Below are 17,845 nucleotides of genomic sequence, written 5' to 3'. Positions count from 1 at the left end.
AGAACACAAAAAAGCACCATTTCGCGATAAGCTCCGTGCAAAAATTACTCGGAGACGCGCGTTTTTTCCCTGATATCAGAAAACCCCAGTCTGGGCCATTGCGGGCTCTCTCTCGGCGCCTAACTTGGCTGAAGAGAGAACTGTCGTTGGCTAGGGGAAAGAGATTTTCCAGGAAGGCACGCCGAGCGCATGCGCGGCGCCAACGGAAGTCACCAACAAGTGAGTGAATCTGCGGGCGCTTTAGGTACCCACTAGTGGTTGCCTTCAGAGGAGCTAAAAGCCATCTCTCCAGTTCACTGCGAACGTGTGGCGGGGAAGGAGAGATTTCGCTCTGACGCTCTTCATCAGTTAACATTACAATTGTCCGCTCTCACCTTCGTAACGGTCCCGCGGGTCACGCAAAATTCAGTGTGTCACGCGAACTCCGACGGAAGCCTTAAGTTTAACCCCAGACAGCAAAGCAACTCACAGTTGTTAGTGTGTTGAGCCAAAAGTGACCAGATAAAAAGAAAGACACAAAGCTACTCAGTTCATCCTAGATCCTTCTTCCTCAGGGCAAAAGAAAAGAAAAATATTTTCACCCCACCGTGAATTGAGGAGACTTTTTTCGTTTATTAAATTATTGATTGGGCACACTGAGGAAGAGGACAAAAAAGACATGATCTCCCCCGAGTGAGACAGCCTAGTGAAAGATAAATTTCCCAGGATAACTCAGCGAGAGTGTGTAAATAAATTTTCCTCCTAATCCACTATTTTTATTTGCACAAATTGGGAAGACACCCACAACGGAGGCACAAACAGAGAAAGAGAGAGATGGAAGGGAAGCAAATGAATATAGCATGAAAAAGTAAAGCAATTGTTGTAATCTCATGCGTGAAAATCTATTTTTCTCGCCAGACATCAATTAGGGCGCCCTTTTGTCCCATTTTCTATTCCACTTGCCCATGAAATATGACAAACAAGCATTTATCGAAGCATTTTTCGAAACCATTTCTGTGGCAGATTTTGAAAAATTTATGTGTTCACAACAAAATCAAATACACAAAACCGAATGATTAATTGCGCAAGAGATTTATATAAATTATACGGAATTTTTCTGCGGCTCTAATTCTCCTTAAACCGCAAAAATCCCGAAAATAGCGTCACACTCATGAGTAATAAATATGTACAGAAATGCTACAAATTATTTTTTGATGAGGTTTACAAAAGTTTGAATTCTGCATTCATTATTTATAGTGTTTTAATGGAAATATATCTTAACACCACTACACAGTGAAGCAAAGTTTAAAGCTTTTGTAATTCTTTCACAGAACTGAATCAATATTCTTATGCAATATTTCATGGAAATATGAGTAAAAACTCGTAAGCATCAGTAGTGAAATTTCGCACATAAAAGAAAGTCTCTATGCTTCGTATAAAAGAATAATTTACAACACATTAAACGAAATAATTATATTTATGAAATCAGAATTCACGTTTTTTGATGTGACTTTGGCATATATTTCTCACCAGAATGGGGAAAACACATAATCTTGAAATCCCTGATGAAACTTTCTCACTTTTCTTCGTTCATAAATTCTTTATAGTTTCCAATGCAAAATTCGCCAATGTGGGTATGAATTGCTTTCGGGTTGGGGAAATTTTCACGAGTTCTGGGAAGTGTTTGTGGGGACAGCCTGTTGATTGTTCGGGTTGACTTACTGCCCCATACCATCGCATTTGAGCCTGATGTGCCTTGATGTGGCTTTATTGGGGACTTGGCTGAGCTCCAAAAACCTCTTGTGCACGGTAAACATCCCCGGCTTGGGCGCCGAAAGCGGAGAAGTGCTTGTGAAGGGAGAAAAATGAGCTGAAATTTCCCTGAGGCATAACACAATTTTCAGGAAAGTGCCGTCCAAGAAAAGAAGTCTATTTGTTGTAATTTCAACCTCTGATAGATATTTCTGTTGTCATGAGATACTCACTAGGATATTTTCCACCATTTACGGCTCTCCTGCTAATGGCGCTCCTTTTACAGCTCCCACAAGAGGCAGCAATATCTCTCGTCTAATCAATTTATTAACAGCATAATGTGACATTATAGTTGAATGAAGCGCAATAATCAATTAAATTCAATCTCACGAGAAGCAATTCAGCATTCGTGGATAATTGAGAGTGAATTAATAAGTCTCATACATTAAGGTTAAACAATTAGCCAATAAACTTTCACGAAGCTGATTTTCTTGTATCGGAATCACGGGAATGGAAACAAGACACTGTATGATTTTTATCTAATTAATTTATCCGATTTCTTCCACTCGCAAATACTTAATGGTTAATTGAATCCAAATAATTGAAGCTCTTCTTCCTCAACATTCAATTTCATGGCAATTTGTGCACTACTCAAGCAGCCATTTCGCTCTCCAATTACATTTTAGCACGGCGCTTCAATTGTGAATGAACACTCAAAAATACATCAAATCAATATCCCTTAGTGACCCATGTGCTATATACAAATTATTGATAACATATTGTGTGACTGTCATAAAATATTCACAGGGTTTTCGTGAGAATTTTCCCACAGAACAGAAAATACCTATCGTCTCTTCCTGCCCTACATTATGGATAATGTGAAAGGTGTCCCCAGATTATTGTCAAAAGTGATATATAACTCACCAAGCGCTATATATCTATAATACTGTTTTACAATTGATTACACAGTGCAGCCAAAAAGTTCTCAAACACCAACGAATCAGTATTGCTTGATTTTACGAGAAATAATTCTCAATTTTCTTATCTACAAATCATAACAAACAGCACCAATTGAAATTTCAAGTGTTTATGAAAATATCACAAGGGATTGATGAGAGACTTTCGCCAGTGACTGTGAATACTTGAAGAAAGAGAAAGTGAGTTTTCTGCCGCGGGGTAATCTTTTGGGATCCTGCTCAAATTACACTTATTGTTCTCGAGGAGGTTAATCAAGTTTCAATTAATAATACACTCAATAAACCGTGTTGGATTGTATGAAACTCTGAATTTAATTTTGTGATAATTTTCCGACGATACAACAGGGAAATGTTGCATTTCATATTCTAACGCAAAGATATTCATGTCAAAAACAATAATAAGCACCATAAGCACGTTAAACCCTCTCGGATAAAATACAATTATTATGCTTTGTGGGAAATGTGACAACAAAGTATTCATTATATCTTTTCCATAAAATTATTATGTGATCCAACTTTTTCATGTTGTCTCAATTTACTTGATTAATATTGAAAAATTTTAACAATATGCCCGGTTTTGTTACTTCACTTGAACGTTAATAAAAGCCCTGAAAAGTGTCTTTTTTCTGGGTCGCATCAAGAGGATGAATATATGCGCAAAATTAAAGAGAATTTTCTCTAAAATGAACGTATAATTACATTATGATGCCTATGAAAAGTTAATTTTCATAAAATGCCACATCAAAATTGAGTCTTACACAACATTGATTTTTTTTACATCACACCAGGATCCTTTGGAAACACTCTTGAGTTTTTCTCACCAGTAAGATGACGCAATTTTGCACTCGAGAGCTATGAAATATCAAGTGACGTAGAAAATGCAAATAGCATTAAAATTCTATAATGAAATTTCTCCAATCATCAACCTTCCATCTCGACTCTTGAGTGCCAATATAGAAATGTCGCGAAGCGATGGGAAAATTTCTCAATATTTTCTTCTATATTCACCACTTATTATAAATAGACACATTTCGTCTTTTATCAGCGTGAGAGAGGGCACAAAAGTGCCATCTAAAAGATACCTTCTTTCTCTCTTTCAACGCAAAAAAAAGAATAGTCAAGTATAGAGGATCTCCCCAATTCAGCCCAGTTTGAAGTGGAATAGCATCACACCGAAGGAGAAATTTATAGAGCGAGACGCGAAGGCGTAGAAGAGGACTAACAAGTACCTTCAAAGGTAATTCCATCCATTCTAATTTCATACCTTAGCACTTGAAATCGTTTTAGCTTAAGGTTTCAATTGTAATCCTATGATCAATTCCATTCCACTCCTCTTATTGTCTCAGCAATAGGAATTATCTCGCATTGTGGTGGCGTTTTTTTTTGGAGGGGAAAATAAAACACAATAATCAGAGAAATATGAAAATCCTATTTGGATTTGTGTTCCCCAATTCTTGCTGAATGAGCACAATTCTTTATCCACCCTATCGCAGTCAAAGAGTTTGAGCTCTATCAAATTACAGAATGAGACAGCCAAAGAAGCTTTTCTACTTTGACCGACAATTTTTACGGCATCTTTTGTGCTTTTTCTTCAACAATACAATACGGAATATTTCTTTTTTGATTGTAAGTCAACTTTTCGTCTATCAGCAGGATTTTCTCAACCCTGTCGACGTTTCGTAATGAATCTGTGGTTATTTTACTGTTTTTGTATGATATCTTTTATCCGAAAGGCGGTTGTAAAAACAAGAGTTTGTGATGATAAAAATTCAAGGAAAAATTCTTTTGCTCTCAAGATCATCTTGCAGCTTCAGCGAACGAGCTGAAAGGAGACAATATAGCTGAGGGCAGCAAGTTTAACTCTTAAAATTGAAAGCTCTTTAAGCTAATAACACCTTCTCTGACATTCGCGTTGTTTAAGTTTGAGTGAAAGGGCGGATTTAGGACTTTCAAATCTCTCCTTCCGCCCTATTTAACTGTACTTCATCGCGCACAGAGACACTTTTCACCACCCACTCTGGAGTCTATAAGCCCTGGCACCCATAAATTCACCTGGAGCTTAGTCATGTTGCTGGGCCAATCGGCGATTTGTCGAATCAATGAATTGTTTAAAGTCCATGACTGGCACAATTGAAACTTTCGTCGATTTGTTGGCTGTTCTGATAAATTGACGATGGGAGTCTAGCGCTTTATCACAATCTTTCCTGCCATTTGTTGAGCATTCAAGGATGTGGAAAACTTTAAGCTCATGGGAAGTAGATTATCCCAAAAAGACTAGTAAAAGCAATGTTGTGTATAAAGTTTCATTGGGGAAGAGTTTGTAAATATGACTACGAAAATTGCTAAAGACGTCAGATGTTCTTTGATGTGAAAGTGCGGAGCCCTTGAAATTATTTGAGCCTTTCAACTACAGCTCTATTCCGTCGTAACTATACCTCGTGCCAGTGGAATTACGTGAGAATGAATTTAATTAAAATGGCTGAAATTCGTGTGCTGAATACAAAAGATTTTTATGCTTTCTGTTCTTCCACATGGATTGTTCTTCGAAGAATCATTTCTTGCAAGCTACACACAATACCATGAAGAGGGTTCTTCTAAGTGTAAAATTCCTTTTGTTCCAATGCTTGCGATTCACCACCAGACACAAGACAGCTATTATGTAGTACTATTTCAAACGGGAAATAATCCTCGGTTCAAATTTCTCGGTTTCTTCCAAGTTCATTTGAAGAAAAAACAAACATAAAAAGGGGTGAATTTCCGTTTCAGAGCATTGCAAATTAAAGGAAATAAAAGAAAACGGAACAAAATTTATTATATTTTACAATACTTACTCTAAATCAAGCTCAAATACTTTATATTGATTTAAATTCAATAGATAAATTCTCAAAATTGAACAAAGCTTCGTATTTCAAAGATTGTTTGCACACTTCATTTGGTATCCTTTTGTGATGAATTTCTGTGCAATACATTACAATGATGAGATCTCCTCCATTGAAATTTCAGAAGCCAAATGTGCCGCGCAGTTTACCAGGCACAAAGCACATGGTGACTTGCAAGAGAATCTGAAATGAGATGCTTAGCAAGATCATTTTCGAAATGTCGAAGTATTTAATGAATTTTCTGGTTGACAGAAAATTCTGCTGATATAATTACATTTTTCATTCTTCAGTTGCTATTACATCATACGAAATGAACTCGAGTGGCGCATCACATGAGACTTTGCAAGAATTCCTGAGGATGGAGGGAAGTAGAAAGAAAGTTGGGAGTATAAAATTATATAGAGGGAAAGCTAATATCTTCCAGAGAACTGGAGTATGGATTAAGGTACACTTGAACGGGGATTCCACATTGTGAGTGTAAAAGCTGTTCTCTGCTGCATGAGAGAATAATGAAGGGAAAATGTCTTAGTTCATTGGGATTCCAGAAATCTAGCACTGCACGCCTCTTAGGCTTAAAGTCTGAACTTTCACCCTCTTAAGCTAGATGTTGTTTCTCATGAAAATATGCAACACTATCGGCAAATTGAGTTCATTTTGCTCACGTGTTTAGGAAGGACGATGCCAAGGCAAGTTTTTACATGAAACTTTATGGTTGATGGTGCAAGAGAGGTAAATGAATGGTCAAAGCTCTTTTTTCATGGCTTTCCAGAATCCTCTGCTCAGTTGTTTAATTTTATTTAATATGTATCTCCTGTCCCCTCACACTCCCTCGTCTTTTGTTACATATTTCCCCCACTACAGCTGTAGTTTCAGAGCTTTTCACTAAAACTCATGAATGGCGTGTAATGTTTTAGTTTTAGTTATCAGAGAACATTGAAGTTGTGTTTCGTATCAAACTGTCAACGTTACCTGATGATTACGTATGGATAAAGTTGCTGCTAAAATAGTAACCTTTTCTGTAGAATCATTAATGTAGATTTCAATTGAATTCAAATTTTCTCACTATAGAATTTTGAGCATTTGAATTTTATCGTCACGCTCAAATGAAATTGAGTTGAAATTGGTATAGCAAACTACACGTGGTTTATCACATTATGCAAAAATATTTCACAATATGTACAAACGGTTGTAAACATGAAGATGAAAAAAGTCAGCAAAGTCCCCATGACAGCAAATTGAAAATGTGTCAAATAGCGAGATGTAGGTGGTGAAGATGGCGCAAAAAGGGGAAGTAGATAAAACCAATGTGCAATTTCAATCCTTGGAGTACCCTCTAGCCAAATTGAAAATCACTCTACCAGAATATTTCTCAACCGTTTTCCACTAGGAGATGTTTTCACACTGAAATATCATTCGCTTCACGGAAAAGCAATCACGCTGAACTTTGAGTGGGTGGGAAAATTAAATATTTCTTTTTCGCATATTAAAACTTCAATCAAACGCATATACATAAGTCAAAATTGCATTCCCGTTTTGCATTTGGTAAGGTGCAATTGATTGAAAATTTAATAAGCTGGAGAAAAATTTCAGCAATTCTAAGAATGTGACTTTTATCGAAAACATCAACTTGGAAACAGCAGATTTTTTTTTGTCAAATAATCATGATATTGTCAGTGTATCGTGGAAAATTGTCTCCAAGGTGAAAGACAATTTTATAGAAGCGACGAAGAAAATATTGATTTGGTGCAGCGCAGGATGTTGCTCTAAAACTGAGCTACGCTCGAGTGATTGTCATTTCCGGAAGCAACGCGTATGAACTGACAATATAGTATTAAACTCCCTTCTTTTATGTATTTCACCCACACGAAATTGTACAAAGGACTCCATACGTTCCTGCTACAATGCTTCTTTTCATACATGCTTTCTATAGTGATTTCAGCACTGCACTGAATGTGGTATGCAGAATACTCAAAATTGACCCAAAAGTTCCAATAAGCAAACTCTGGTGGTAAACGAATTTCATTATATACCGCCTGTTGCTGGTATATAGTTCCTCCGAATTCTCTTATTTCCATATCGCAAATTCTCTTTCGAACAGACACGTGCTTAATTGGCTTTCATAGATTACGGAATTCTAAGAAATTGAGAGCAAATATTACGTACATGTTTCCATGAATGGAGAAATATATTCTGAGAATGTATTTTTATTATTTAAATGGAGCTTTGTGTAAATCGTAGACTCGATCACAATGCGATAATTCTATTCAAAAATGTATTTTGCATTCTGAATCTCAAATTTCTGGGTGATTTAAAAACTGCTCTGAATAAAAATGTGTTGATGTTGATAATCTGAAAGAAATTCTCGAAAAATTTTGCCAAACATGATACTTCACCTGATTTAATCACCTTCTTGTTACGTTATATTTTCTTAATTCCCGTTTGAGAACACAATCTTGAGTTTGCATCTCGAGTAACACAATAAATGAAGATACCCTCATGATGAGCACATGTAACAAAGCTCTTGTTTGCTTCTGCGTTTGCAAAGATAAACAGACAGTTTGCATGTAACTGAAAAGCTTCTCAAAATTTTGCGTGTGAATGCACAGAAATCAATGGGGAGCCCCCGACGTAAGCGTGTGTGTAACTTAATTTTGGTGGGAGAGCAGTTTTTCCTTCTATGCCGACAGCGCGCTTGTGATGTGAATGTCTAAAATTATTTACCACTCAAGAAGAAATTCCCATGCTCGAGGGCTGGCAGAGAAAAGTTTGCGAGGGATATTTTGGGGGTTTTTGACACTCAAAATATTCCCGTGTGTCGGGTGAAAAACACCCTTGACATATTGAAGGTTCCATGTGTAATTTTATAATACGACCCGACAGATGGTGAGGATTTATTGATCTCCACAATCTCCTGAGTGACAGGCTCAGATCGACAAGCAATTTCCCCTCATTTGAATTTTCGATTAGCTATCGCAGATTTTTGCAATACTACTCATATTTCTGCAGTTCATACATATGTACCTATATAATTCTCTGCGAAATTCTCTCTGGCATTCACACTAAATGCGATGGATTGTGAATGATTCTGGGTGGATTTCAGATACTCCACGTGAAAGAGTGTATGCTTTTTAATAGCTCTTTAGGGAGGCAAAATGCGACGCATTAAATATCGTTATGTTTTATTTAATATTGTGACCCGTAGTATCTCACGAAGGCTTTATTGGAGCTATAAAATGTGGGTGAGAGGTGATGACCATAAAATAATGGGAGAATATTGAATTTTGTTACAGTATTATTTCTTCATATGTGAAAAAGGACATTTCACACTGCGTCGAGTGATAAAGTGAACTAAATGAACTCACTAGAAAAAAAGAATAAAAATCACAGCAGTGAAAATTTGAGGATGAAGCATAACAAATGCCAGGAATTTATGCAGTAATAAAAATAGTTTATATTTTGACGAGAAAATACTTGATAAAGTTTGGCAGACTTATCCCTTCGTGCCTCGTTTGTGAGAGTTCTCGCCTGAAACTTTCGGAATAACAGCGAAACTGCGGCTGAATAAATTAAAATATCACAGCAAATTTCCCTCATTCCAAGCAGCTAATTCCCACCAGCTGGGAGAATAATTTCAATAGCTATACAGCTTTGAACTTTTTGCACACGTCTTTTCGTTGGCTGTCGCTGCAAAAACCATAATGAGTTTCTTCAACTAACCAATGAACATCGATGAAATATCGATATGGAGTCGTGGTGAAAACTTTCACCCTTAATTGCCTTTTTCAATTAACATCCCCTGAGATGTTTAAAATATTCAGCGAAAGAGGAATTCCATTTCATTCGTCTTCGTTCACTGCGTAGACAACAAAATCGATTCATCTCCTGTCTTGTGTTAACTGAAAGGGAAAAATGCTTTTAAATTTGTTAACGGTCGCTGGCAGAGAACAAAGAAATGCGGTATAGGAATGATTGATACGATTATCCTAATTTTCAGAAATCAATACTAGAATAATCGAGGAAGTGTAGAGTATTTCAACCATTCACTTGCCTGTCACTCTCCCATAGATGCTTCTATAGCACTCACGGTGTCTATAGAGAGAAATAGGATAATACATTGATTTTTCAATTACTCTGAATATCTGACATAGAAAGTGAAGTGATTTTGCAGGAAAATTGCACACGTCGATTTCCACAAAAGCTTTGCACACGTTGAAATACTCAAAGAAAAATGTAATGTCCATCCTACGTAAATGTCTTTAAATAGGTATAAAGAAGTGCTGTGTAATCTTTAACAAATTCCTACACATAGTTTTGTGCCTCTGTCCAAGTATTTATGTTATAATCCTCAGACGTTCCCAACTCACTTATCGTCGAATTTAGGACATACTGATGTGGTCTATTTCCATCTCAGGACATTTCAATAAAGACCGAATGTATTTATATTGATTCACAGTGAATAAAGCAAAATTGTATTTACTGCCATTCTCATGGATGCTTCTCATTTTTATATATTACACATCACTTCCAACTATGTGGGGAAAAACTTGAAGGAATGTCGTCGGAGCACTTTAGCTCTTCACTCACCATCCCATTTGGGTTTCCGGTTTCAATGCCGGTTATGATATAATAGAATTTATATGGATTAAGATGATGGAATGGATCCTGCGGAGGAAGTTGATTTTTTATCGCACACCACACAAGTGATTTCTTTTGCCACAATCATCGCCTATTGTTGTGCCCGAAAGGGTCTTCCTTCCCCACACGTTGCGATGGTTCAATAAATATATTTCACGGGGAGTTTCTGAGATCATACATTCCCCTTAATCAATCTTTAATACGGTAAATGTAGGTATAATGAGGGTGTACTTGAGCGTGACATTAATTATGCAAATTCTCATTTACACTCCACAAGTGTTAGTTGGAAATATCTGCGCTTTTCACTCCCTCTGAAGTATGGATGGGAAGTAGTCGTCAAATTTGCAATTATGGGTATTAATTTGAAGTATTGTTAAACAGTTTAGTGTGACAATCTCCTGCCATAGATAGACTCAATTATCATGTAATCCTCAGTGTAATATTTTTGTACGTGTTTGCAATGCTTGAAAACGAATTGCACAAATTAACATGGACAACTGTTAACATATATACAATTTGCGACACCATTTTTCGAAAATATAAAACATTTATAATGCTTTTGAATTGTGAATTTTCAATTCATGTGCCTAAAACTTTAAATATGCGCTTTTAAACACCGTACTAAACCAAACAATATAAGCGTACGTATAAAATATTCATGTAGTATATCAATTAGGCTTTGTTTTTATTCAGGCACGTTTTTGAGCCGAAAGCACTTCCATTGTTTAATTAATAGCTCACACAACACCAAATTACACCCATCACTGAGTATTTTTCGGCTAATAAAAATCCTGTGTGCGAAATATTCTGTTTTTGATAGTTGATTTTGCACGTCCTGCAGCGCACTTTCACGGTCTTTTTGTGGCACATCAGTAAAAAATGTTATGGGTTATTCCTAACTATATGTATTATATATAATTGGACGATAAATACACTACATGAAAAAGAGCTAACCTGCTAGGTACAGAGTCCATGAATTTTCGTCCAGTCATTTTTTGCTGAATTCAGTGATTGAATGGCTATTTACAGCACTTGATGCATTAATTTTCTCTTTAATATGTCTGTCAATGCGATAATTGGAGCAGATTCTTCATAATAGTGAGACATTTCTCCCGAACTATATTCTCTCTACAGTTATTGTCTAGTGTCTATGCGGATGAATGTGGAAAGTGAATTTACCCTCGTGTGGCTGCTTCAATCTGGAAACTACCCGAAAGAGAAACAAAACTAAATTATGTGGCATGGAAAATTCACTTAAGTGAGAAATTTATTTATGGATAAAATGTAAATGCGAACATTCACCGCTTTACAACTTTCGTGAGCTCCTTTGAGTCTCTCATTCACGAGTTTAGGGACTATATCTGTGCGTAATGTTACGAAAATCCTTTTGCATAGGCTTCCCTCGCCACGGGGGAGTCTGTGGATGATGGTAGAAAATATGAGTCAATATTGAGCGGTGGGTTCTTCAGAAATTCCCCCCAATATCCATATCCCGATATTATTTTTTAGAGGTCGAATATTGAGACTTCTCCCCCAGCGCCCATCATCACGTGTATCATCATGAGTAAGCGCCTTTTCGGTGGGTTAGAGCTTTTCCCTGGGGGAGTGGAAAGGGCTGAAGCAATGTAAATCGATATGGGTGGTAATTAAATTTTATATCTCAATCTCAAATTTTACGATAAAATCTCGTCGCAGTATGGATTTTCTGCACAGAAATTCCATTGATTTAATCACAAAATTCAATTATTTGTCCTTGTGCCAAACAAAGTTGAGGAGTTGAGTGAAAATTTGACTTGCAAAGGCACCCAGTTAAATGTGATTATGACTGAAAATAATAACAGAGGGAATTTCTCGCCAAATGCACTGAAGTTGAGGGAAACGTTTCAACCAGGGAGAGATTTATACGCAAACTTTTCTCATATTATTAGTTTCTCTCTGCAATTTACATGCTTTTATCAACTGTAATGACTTTCAAAGATCTGATTGAACTTGTATATGCCTGAGAATAAAATTTATTAAGTCAATTAGCCGGAGCACAACTCATGCCAATAGGGGAAAACTTTCTTTTGGCCTCTGGGATATGGAGCGTGGAAAGCTGCAGACTTTTTGTGCTGTCAATGAAGCTGGATGGCGGTGGAATTTTAGACGTCCTGATTGTGTATCTAGGGAAATCCTGACGTGGAATGTTAAGTTTATATTGTAGGAAATGTCACAAGGTTTATGTTGGTTGTCTTGGCGGGGTGAATCCTTCGAGAGGGCGTCATAATATGATAAAATGACGATAAAGACAATAAGCCAGAGACGTGAACATTTAATAATGCTAAGAAAATGTCAAACCGACTCCTCTCCCAATTTCATAATGAGGATAAGATTTGCCTAAGAGAAACACCGCTCGGAGAATTGCGCACAAATTAGGTCTCTGCTTGTGAGAATCATTTTTAAATGTTTATCTTTCAGCGGGAACCGCGGGAACAGTCCAGAGGAATTGTGGTGCGAAGTGTGAGATGGGGAATGCGAATCGCGAATGTGCCTGGGATTAAGTGACTCGTGAGAGTTTATGGGAAACTTTTAAATTGTCGGAAAATTCACAAACTGACGGCAATGGTGGTGTTTGTATTTTGAGAAATTTACTTGAATTTGAGTGGATGAAACAGCAAAAGTAATCTCAACTCGAACGACTTCATTTCGTACACACAAGTACACTTCCCACAAGTGTGTTTTCCCTCTAAATATGAGAAGCTCACAGTGTGGCGGCTTTCATTGGCATGATTTCAACCGCACTGAAGGAATTTAATCCATGTGACTCTTCATCATCTTACACTTACTCCGCCCTCAACTTTACAGTACATGGAAGTATATTCCTCGACGACTTGAGCTGTAGATACGAGGATATACCAACTGTAACAGTGATAAAATACTCACTAATATCTTGAGTTATTTCCTCCCATTCCCGCAATCGATCGACAGTCACGATTCAGACATTGCTCGTGTACCTTTTAGTTTGCCAATTCTCACTGGGGATTTGCCATTAAAGGCTTCAAACTTGCAAATTAATTGGGGTGATTCTACCCTGAAATTTATCTGCTGTATCACGAAGAATTATACAAAAGCCACACAAACTAAATTTTCGCACGACAAACTCAAATAAAGCCCAAAGGGATCTTATGTTTGTTGTCATTTATTATTGATTTATATGACGTTGTTTAAGCTTGAAATGAATGAATTAATTTGCCGGGGGAACATATTTGTACAACTCTATTAAAATCTCGAGTCAGCAATTCGTTGAGAAAATGATTAAAATACTTTCGAAGTAGAAAGTTAAGAGTGAAATTCAAACTACGTTATGAATTTTTGATTCATAATTTCATTGAAATATGATTGGAATTTTACGAAGCTCATAATACGCTTGACCTGAGAATAGATAAATTGATTTCATTATTGCTACAATTTATGCAAATTCTGAGTGAAATGGCTTAAAATTCTCATCAAGTATTCCACAAGTTGAGTAGCAAACTTTAACAATTTCCACCTTCAATTATACCCTCTCTACACTATTTGATCTTTCCATCGGAGCGTCAATGATGACAGAATAAACATCCGAAATTCCCCTCTTAACATTACGTAAATTTATGCGCTGGAAATGAAAATAAATTTGATGTGTGGGACATTCTCTTGGTATATCAGGTGTTGTCACCTGAAAGGTGTCATGTATTGTAATATTTAAATTTTATTGATATGCATTTCATGCAATACACGCGATAAGAGAAAAAACATGTTAAGTGATTCATTGAAACATTAAATTTTCTCCTTGTCTTTGCACAGGGAAAACACCCTTCCCATTGTCACCCAGGAGGGTGAAAGGAGACAAATTGCGTAGGAGAAAATTACAAAATGGGTAAGTAAATGAATTTTTATGTGCCTCCATGGCATGCTTTTGTGCCCAACATTTATCAGCATTTGCAAACACAGTGTGTGTGCGACTATGAGCAAAGTTTTGGATGTGCACGCGAAGTGTTGCATTTTGTGGTTGGATGCGGATAAAATAACGTTTATGTAGGAAACTTGTAGGAAAACAAAACAGAAGTTTACTGTGTCGGGTTTGACGGATTCCCAAAGTGAATTTTACACAGTGGTGAACATTGATTGATACATTCCAGGGTAGACTGGATTATTTGGTGTTCATACTGCGATACAGTGTAATTTCGAAGGAAAGTGGGAAAAATCACATTGACAACGATTTCTGTAGAATGGGTGGATTTGATTTTAATTCGAATCACAGAGGATTGAGAAGCTCGTGAGTTTCCATGCTGGGTATATAATGGGCCGCTTTCTAGAGACAAGCAGCACGTGGAAAAGGGCTTCAGTGGGATTTTACACGAGCTGTAAATTTCACCCCTAGTACACACCTTTCATTACAGATTTATCAGGAATTCCTTCACAGTTCCCATGGCTTTCCACCTTTATGACTTTTTCCCAATTTTATTCTGTATCTCACGTAAAATTTTCACCCAAAACCATTTATTTTCGCTCTTTCAATTCGAGTTCTTTGAGTCTTCCCGAATGAGTGAGCCTTGAAATGATTGGAACAGATGTGGGAATCATTTGAATTCACGTGAACAATTTTCACAACCCTCCATATAAGAGCCTCTCTCGAGAGAAATCCAGTCTGCTTTACATGCAGTTTACATGCTGAATATCAATACGGGTATCTTAAATTTAAAGCAACAAAACAGTTTGGAAGAAAGCACTTATTGTAATGGAATACTCTGAGAATATTGAAATGGTAGCATAATATTTTCCAGAGGAAATTTGCTGGAGCTTGTGTTTTTGCGTTGCCCTAAAACATCCCAAAATACTTGAAATGCCTTAACAGATGCTAAAAATTCAACGTAAATCTTCATGGAATTTTGTTGTAAATTCAAATCGCTGGGAGTTAGCAAAAGAACCGAAAAATCCATAAATTGTTTCCCTAGGGAGTGTGCCAAATTATAACGCGTATATTCAACGTTGGCTAAAGCATGAAAAATGTATGGGAAAATTTTGCAGTTGTACACAGAGTGTGTGGGGGTTGGAAAATGATGGAGCTTTTCGCAGTGGATTGTGAGATAATATGTGTGAAAATTTATGCAAAACACATAATCATTTAATACCATATAGCAGCAATATAAAATGGAAATGAAAATCTTTCTCCGTCGAAAGACATTCTTCGACGCACTTTGAGAAATTCATCAGCACGCGGGGAGGGTTTTTTTCTTCTTATTCATCGTCCATGAGCATAATCCGCAAACTCAATATTAATATCTAGCCTCTGGTCGTGAATGTGGCGCGCAATTCTCTGCTGTTGTGGTTTTTGAGGTGGCTCGTCCAATAAATCACTGGCCATGGGTGAATTTTATCAGCCCCATCGGAGCGGCTTTATGTGGAAGTCCCTGTGGTGGTTTTTGAATCGTTTATCAGGACGGACGACGATACAACTCATCTGCGGTGACATAAAATAGCAAATAATATTTCATCGACGACATTCCCAGAGATGGTGGCTTCTGAAGTGGCGACATATAGCATTGATAGTGTCAGAGAGCAGACGAGCATGAACATTCCCACTTGCAACGTGTCTGTCAATTTATACATAAACAAGTCCAGAATATCAGAGCAATCACCCTAATTTTCCTTTACTTAGCACGAGGCTTCAATTAATTGGTATATTGAGTAAGAGGATTTTGCAATAATCCACAAATTCCGAGAATTTGACTTGTGTTCTAGAAAATTGTCTCAGTTCATGTCTATCTTCCCAGAAGTTGTTGGCTTATTCTTAAAGCATGCAAGGTGCTTTTCCAGTTGTCACATTTTATTCACGAGCATTAATGGAAATGTGGCTGAATTGATTTCAGCGCATTCGTGTCACCATCATTTCACAGATAGAAGGAGAAAATTAGTTTTCTCCCCTAGAGAATCATTTGGTTTTCATTAAAGTGATAGAGCATCGGATTAGTCATGTTTTATGCAATTTTGACGGAGAAAGAAACCCTGGCGAAAGTAATGAGATTTTATGGGAAAGTGTATTTTTACAGTAAAATGGTAATTTAAACCGATTAAGCGGGACATAAAACCGTGAAATTTCCCCCGATTATCCCTTGTCGCTTTTGCCCATTTTGTCAATGTAAATTCCATTCAATACAAATTCACATAATCCCTCCCTTCATGTGTATGTAAATCACATGAAATGCTATGTTAATTATTGCCCATAAAAGGTGTATTACAGAATTCCACCCAGGGAAAGGGGAACATGTAAAAAGCTTTCTCATTCTCGCCCTTGAAATGAGACATGGAGGATTGCCATGCTCTCTCTCCATTGTTCCCATCAACATTCTCCCCTGAAGAGCAGAACACTCTTCATGAAGGTTTTTCGAGAGCCCTTGCCTGGGTAAAGCTGATGCTCTTGATTCTCCTTTGAGATTGCTTGAAAGTGAGGCGAGAATGATTGAAAATGATTAACTAACCCTGACTGGGAGACCTCAGGACGACAGATGGTATCAGATTCAATGACTTTCCTCACTGATACACTTCATTCTCACGCTTTGCTCAGTCATTCGCCTTGAGATTGGTTCATTGAGAGGGGATTAGGGTGGAAAAAAAAAGAATTAGTTTTTCCGAGTAATGTCAATAGGTATTGATTTTCATAGAATGCATATACACAGAGTAATTCTCCGAAATGTATGTTTACCTGGAAAAATTGCAAAATGTTTTAATGATGTTCAAGGAATTTTCTTTCCTCTGGATTCCATAGAAATAGCTGGCCATTCAATACTTGCTACGATTGAAGCATTTCATGAATCAAACTTAAATTGGAATAATAAGAAGTAATGAAAAGCCTTCAGATGAACTATAAATATAAAGTTTCACGAACAAGTTGTAAAGTCTTCATCAACTTTCTTGCAAACTATCGCGAGAATCAACGAACTTAATTCTCTTGCAAAGAAATATACTCTGATTTTCTTTAGCAATATAAAGCAACTTATGAACACGCCTTCCATTCAGATTCAACATGTCAACTACGATGTGAATGACACTGGAAGAGTCTTGCATTATGAAAAGCTCGCAGGTGGCGTCTCTTAAGATGAAAGTAGACGTGCGTGTGTGTACAGCTTTAAAAGCACACAAAATATGCAATATTCCATCCAATATTCGTCGCACAGCTCACCGATGCTCTTGTGGCGTCAATTTGGCAACGTCGTGTATTTCTGCATTTGGCTAAATGCCCATAAAACTTCTCTCAACACGCCTGACTACGAAAATTTTCAATAAATACCTCATTTGCACTGTGCAGTAATACAATTTTGCACAAACTTCTGCACCTCGTCTGGCAAAACGTGAAATTTCACATGATGGAGCACACGTCGTGGAGAAACGTCTCCATCCAGGGCTTTAGCCAATAAGGCTCTCACTCACTACAAAAGCGTCTGGCGAGGGTGGAAAAAAATGCTGCATAGAAGATGGCTAAAAACGTGCAGGTGAATTCCAAAGTGAGTGAAAATTCAACTGAAATGTGACACCCATTCTGTGAGTGCCCAACAGGTGTGGAGAATCCATACAATTTCCGTCTCAATTTTTCACCCCCTCCCGACT

At 37.2% G+C, this 17,845-nt stretch overlaps 1 protein-coding gene across 1 annotated transcript in view; it reads left to right on the top strand.

The window, feature by feature from the left end:
• Positions 1-294: 294 nt before the first annotated feature.
• LOC132259776 (uncharacterized) overlaps positions 295-17,845 on the top strand; it is a 29,174-nt gene continuing 11,623 nt past the window's right edge. Inside the window, exons 1-3 of the mRNA XM_059757534.1 lie at positions 295-724; positions 3,826-3,945; positions 14,045-14,117. Coding sequence (XP_059613517.1) covers positions 14,114-14,117 — 4 coding nt within the window. The 5' untranslated portion in view covers positions 295-724; positions 3,826-3,945; positions 14,045-14,113. The remainder of the gene's footprint in view (positions 725-3,825; positions 3,946-14,044; positions 14,118-17,845) is intronic.

This window comes from Phlebotomus argentipes, unplaced genomic scaffold (assembly GCF_947086385.1).
Source record: "Phlebotomus argentipes unplaced genomic scaffold, Phlebotomus argentipes genome assembly scaffold_18, whole genome shotgun sequence".
In the NCBI taxonomy this organism is placed as follows: Eukaryota; Metazoa; Arthropoda; class Insecta; order Diptera; family Psychodidae; genus Phlebotomus; species Phlebotomus argentipes.
Note: the sequence above shows the minus strand (reverse complement) of the source record. Positions and strands in the feature narration are given on the sequence as shown.